General features: G+C 43.1%; 1 protein-coding gene across 5 annotated transcripts in view; it reads right to left on the bottom strand.

The window, feature by feature from the left end:
- Positions 1–229: 229 nt before the first annotated feature.
- The window catches only part of AIFM1 (apoptosis inducing factor mitochondria associated 1), a 39,704-nt gene continuing 34,092 nt past the window's right edge, over positions 230–5,841 (bottom strand). For 3 of the 5 annotated variants that reach the window (XM_008059856.1, XM_008059857.1, XM_021713279.1), the window contains 4 exons: positions 5,511–5,653; positions 2,499–2,623; positions 833–1,029; positions 235–498 (listed from right to left, as the gene is read on the bottom strand). In XM_008059856.1, coding sequence (XP_008058047.1) covers positions 427–498; positions 833–1,029; positions 2,499–2,623; positions 5,511–5,653 — 537 coding nt within the window. In that variant the 3' untranslated portion in view covers positions 235–426. Of the gene's footprint in view, positions 499–832; positions 1,030–2,498; positions 2,624–5,510; positions 5,654–5,841 lie in introns of all 5 variants that reach the window. The other 2 variants (XR_002482066.1, XR_504411.2) reach the window with 2 other exon arrangements.

Here is a 5,841-nt window from a genome sequence, read left to right as displayed (position 1 = left end):
ACGGGGAGAGGAGAGAAGAGGAGTCAAGTGCTGGGCACAAAGGCCACAGCAGGTGTATAGAGAGGCCTAGAGGAGTAAAAGGAGTTCGGGAAAGGAAAGGAGTTTAGAGTATAAGGAGGGAAAATAAGCTGAGAAAAACCATGTCCTTGGTAGTGGTTGCAATTTCTTTGCTCTCTAATTTGCATAGCTTTCCTTCTCCACCCACTGCCCTCTTTACAAGAGAAAAGAATTTAGTTTAGAAGAATCGGATTTTATTTCATGATGCAATCATTAAGAATTTGCCTACATCAATGAAAATATTCACAAAGGCCTTCATCATTCACACGCATACACACAGAGAAAGTTTGCTAAATAAAAAAATGCTCCTTGACCCTATCCAATCCCTATTAGGGAGGGTGAAGTGCTTGCCTATTCCACTGCGGGGCTTCAGTCTTCATGGATGTTGAACAGTTTGGCTACTTCATTGAGATCTTCATGTTGCTCACCGTCCTTAATGATCTGAGGGAAAGAGTAACAATAGGTCCCTAACTCACTCCATGTGTGTTCAGGCCAGGCCCACAAAATGGGGCCTCCTGGGCCAATCCCCGCATCACACTGAGAGGGAGGTGTGGGAACAGTTGCTTTCTACTAACCCAAAATGAGCACTCTGCCAACTCCCAGGCTACCCGGCCAAGCAAAAAAGGAATGTTCCCGAGCCTCGGCTATACCTTTGTTCTGCTTAAGCACAATTTGACCTGGGTAGACAATGTATCTTGGGCACCTGATTAACTCAGAGGAGCATTTTCTGACCCACACTTCCCATCTTCCTCGAAGATCTCTGACAGGTACCTACCTTCCTTGCTATTGGCATTCGGTTAAAGATGTTCCATAGTACGATCCCCACGACCACTTTGTCCCTGAGGTAGAAAATGACGCCTTTGCCATAGTCCTCCCCTTGGACAGGGGCCTGTGGAACTGCAGGAGTGCTGGGAGGAATAGCAATTTCTGAGGCCTCGGACTCTGTCTCACTCTCTGATCGGATACCAGTCCCTGTGGTCAACCCCCAAAACAAACAAACATGCAAGCAAAGTCAAAACTTCAGTTATTATGAGCTTGGGAAATTCTAGAAGGCAAGTGTCTTTCAAGACCTGCTTCACGCTGCTCCTAGATGGCTTGTTTTTCTATGCTCCCTCAGTAAACCCTGGCCTTCTCCAGCCCCTCTCCAATGTCAAAGCCATGAAAGTTCTTCCTTGCCAGCTCCCAGGCAGTGGGTCAGACTGACTCCAGACTTCCCTCCCTTATTATCTTGTTTTAAACTTATGCTATGGACATTTCCTGGTATCTGGATTTTTTCAAACTGCAGAAGACTTGCTGTTGTCTTCTGAGAAATATTCTAGAGCTATACAGTTTAGTACAGTAGCCACTAGCCAAGTGCAGCTGTTTAAATGAACATTACTTCAAATGAAATAAAATGTAAAATTCAGCTCCTCACTTACTCATGTGCTCAATAGCCACATATGGCCAATGTACTGGGCAGAGCAGAATTAGAATATTTCCATCCTAGCAGAAAGTTCTAGTGGACAGTGCTACTAGAAAAATGCTTGAACCAAAGAAGGTACTTTCATATGGAAAACCCGTAGTGGAGGGGTTTCTTTCTAGAGAAGGAGAGAGGAGGGGAAAGACAGCACAGGAAGGGGGCACCTTGTCTTCTGAGAGCCACCAGGTTCCAAATAGTATTGCCCAGGGGACAGACCAGTGACCTGGTTCCACTTACCAGGAGACACCAGAATTAAGGAGCATGGAATACACTCAGATTACACAGAAAAAGGACTTAATACCCATATGATATCTTGTTTTCTCCTTCTTAATGAACAACTTGCCCTTGAAACACCTCTGGCAAAGGACACAGAGGTTAAATAACTTGAGCCAAGATCATGGACTAGGCCTAGGAGTTAATGAAAGAGATGTGTGTGGGAGAGAAGTTCATTCCAAAGAGGTGCCTCCCATCTAAAGAAAACCTGGCATTAAGATCTAATGAATGGAATTAGAGGCAGCTGAAGAACTACTCTACTCAGTTCTTCACTACCCAGGGTCCACGGAGGACAGTCAGTCCTAAGCTAAGGTTCTCAGGCTTGAGATTAGCACAGAGCAAAAAAAAAGGAAAAAGATCACAAAAACAAAACTTTACAAGTTTAGGTTTTCTTGTTTTCTTGATCACATAGGTCTTCCTACCCTTCCCTTAGAGACAACTACAACAGAGGTGTTGAGCTAGCCACTGTCCACTGTCTAGGATGGATACCCACAATATTCGAGTCTCTGCTTGGACTGGGATACCTGATTTTGCCAGATCTCAGACCACTAAAGAGTGAGGACTTGGGGTATGGTTTCTTTTAAAGCACAACATGAAGAAAGGCTTTCACTGACAGCTCCCTCTGGCCAATATAGAAACTCCTTGTTTAGTAGAGTCCGGACCAATGCTTCTCAATACTCTTCCAAGAGAAGTGGTTGGGCTTCCTTACCTGACTGTTCTGTGGCAGATTTTGGGTTGTCTTGTGCAGTTGCTTTTGCAAAAACACCAACTGTGGGCAAACTACTGTCCACAAGACCAATAGCTTCATAGCCAACATCGGGGCCCAAATCGCTCCTAAGGAAGGAGAGAAAAGAAGGTGTTCTGTCAAGGTACTGTAAGGAAAGACAAGATGGCACATATTTCTCGTGACACTGCATTCTCATGCCAACTAAAGAACCGAGTAAGTGTAATAACAGAGACTGATCTGTCACCAACCACTAGAGCAGGGGACAATCATGAGAAAGCAGGATTAACCCAAACAGCTTTTATTTTTCCTTAAGAAGCCATTATACATACCACAAATCCATACAATGATTTAAACTTTCTGACATGTATTCATGCTTTTATCCCATGCCACATCTGGGAAGTGAGGGGTTCTCCACTTTTTTTTTTTTTTTTTTTTGGCTGTTCATTGTCTTTCTTTAACTCGTCCTAAAACTGCCTTTTTTGAAGCTTCAAAGAGTATTCCATATTTACAGAATTCAGAATTTGCGATATCTTATGGCCATATTAACCTATAGTAGTTCCCTTTAGCCTTCATTTTCCAAGACTGAAATGCTTTCTAGAAAGAGCTACCATCATTCACTTGGTCATTTTATTTTTATTTTTTTTATTTTTAATTTTTTTGAGTTGGAGTCTCACTCTGTCATCCAGACTGGAGTGCAGTGGCCGCTGCCGGCCACCGCAGCCTCGACCTGCTGGGCTCTGGTGCTCCTTCCGCCTCAGCCTTCCAAGTAGCTGGAACTACAGGTGTGTGCTACCACGCCCGGCTAGTTTTTTGATTTATTGTAGAGATGAGGTCTCGCCAAGTTGCCCACGCGGGTCTCGAACCTGTGGGCTCAGGCAATCCACTCACCTCAGCCTCCCAAAGAGCAGGATTACAGCCCGGCTGGTCATTTTATTTTAATGGCTCTTCTTGGAAACTTTTCCTATCATTATCGCACCTTTCTTAATATAGTAGGAACTTCAGAGAATATTTGAGACACAAACACATTATTACCATTTTTGGGGTAATAATCTAGGATACTCTAGCCCTACTTTTGTTTCTGGTGCTCTACATTTTGTTACCCTCTTGGCTATAGTGTCTCACTGGCCTGGTATCTTCAGGGAATAGTCTATAATGACTCCTTGGAATCTGTTTCTAGGCCCTAACTGACAACTATATAGTTATGGATTAGTTTTTCCTAACTGCATTATCTTACATGTGTTGACCCTGTTATTTTTTTGTGGCCCAATCATAAAACTGTGTGACTGGTTTTTTGTTTCTGAATCAGTTTACTTAGGATGATGATCTCCAGCTCCAATCATGTTGCTGCAAAGACATGATGTTATTCTTTTTTATGGTCGTATAGTATACCATGGTATATATTTACCACATTTTCATTATCCACAGATTAGCTGATGAGCATTTAAGTTGATTTCATACCTTTGCAATTGTGAATTGTGGGTGAAGGTGCAGATGCAGGTATCTTTGTTATATAATGACCTCTGCTCCTTAGGGTAGATACCTAGTTGTGGGATTGCTGGACCAAACGGTAGATCTACTTTTAGTACTTTGAGTTATCTCCATACTGCTTTCCATAGAGGTTGTACTAATTTACATTTCCACCAACAGTGTTCCTTTTTCTCTGCATTTTCGCCAGCATCTGTTGTTTTTTTAATTTTTTAAATGGCCATCCTGATTGGCATAAGGTGCTATCTCATTGTGTTTTTATTTATTTATTTATTTATTTATTTTTGAGTTGGAGTCTCACTCTGTCGCCCAGACTGGAGTGCAGTGGCCGCTCCCGGCCACTGCAGCCTCGACCTACTAGGCTCAGGCGATCCTTCTGCCTCAGCCTTCCAAGCAGCTGGAACTACAGGTGCGCGCTACCACGCCCAGCTAATTTTTTATTTATTGTAGAGATGAGGTCTCGCCAAGTTGCCCAGGCGGGTCTAGAACCCATGGGCTCAGGCAATCCACTCTCCTCAGCCTCCCCAAGCGAGGGATTACAGGCTGAGCCACCAAGCCCGGCTTTATTGTGGTTTTAATTTGCGTTTCCCCGATTATGAGCAATGTTGAACATTTTTTCATATGTTTGTTGGCCATTTGTACATCTTCTTTTAAACACTGTATCATCTCACTCATGTGGGAGCTAACCAGTCAAAAAGATGGAAATAATAGATAATGGGGACACCAATAAGGGGGGAGGGGAAGGGGATTAGTGTTCAGAAACTACATATGTAGGGGCACAATGTTCTTATCTAGGGAATGGGCCACCTGAGACCCAATCCCTACCACTATACAATATGTCCATGTAACAAATATGCATGTGTACCCCCTGAATCTAAAAATCTAAAATCTAAAAATCTAAACAAAACAACAACAAGCTGGGTCACTGTCCTAAAATGTGCTTCCATCAGCTGCAAATATTCCCAACAGAAACCACGTGGAGGCTTCTGAAAACTTTAAGTTTATGCACCCCATCTTTCAAATCAACAAGATGAATGTGTGTCAAATAGAGCCAGCATCGGTACTCAGGAATGCCCACTGCTAATCTTTCTTTATCCAAAGAACTGCTTATATATGCCTGACTTTGAATTGCTGGCCATGAGGGTTACACACGAGTGGGCTGCATTTACTCTGTATGTTTGACTTCTTAGAGTGACCAGCAAAGGGCAAATTAAAGTCTCCTGCTGTCTACACATAAGACTATAGTTTTGTACCACCTACTATAGAGTGAATTCTGAGCTATTTTGCCAGAAGTGATGGTGCCATCTTCATGCATTCACTTAGTCTCACTTATGCTGAATGGGACACTTTTATCAGATGGCTACTTTGGGGTAGAATGTGTAGACAAGAGATCAAATTTTTCTTCCCTTCTGTATGAAGTTAACTGGCTCACAATAAAACAAAACCATAACTCTATCCTCATGCTACTGAATTCTAAGCAACTGAGTCCCTAAAACACACAACTATTACCAGAACATTGACTGATGCCAGTATGGCTTCGCAGCGCCAGTCATGTTTTCCCCAGCCAATCTTCCGCTCACAACAGCATGATCATGGTGTTCTACTCGCCTCCTTCCCAACTTTATATCATAGAAGCATGCAGCATCTCCTGCCTTTGGAAACAAATAGATAACATGAACATGTGATAAAAAAAGCAAGTGAAAGACAAAATAAAAACTCTTGCCGGGCTTGGTGGCTCAGCCTGTAATCCCGTGCCTTTGGGAGGCTGAGGTGAGTGGATTGCTTGAGCCCGCGGGTTCGAGACCCGCCTGGGCAGTGAGACCTCATCTCTACAATAAAT

This window comes from Carlito syrichta, unplaced genomic scaffold (genome assembly GCF_000164805.1).
Source record: "Carlito syrichta isolate Samal-C Ts95f unplaced genomic scaffold, Tarsius_syrichta-2.0.1 Scaffold304400, whole genome shotgun sequence".
Classification (NCBI taxonomy): Eukaryota; Metazoa; Chordata; class Mammalia; order Primates; family Tarsiidae; genus Carlito; species Carlito syrichta.
The sequence above is the reverse complement of the archived record's forward strand: the minus strand, read 5'-3'. Positions and strand labels throughout refer to the sequence as shown.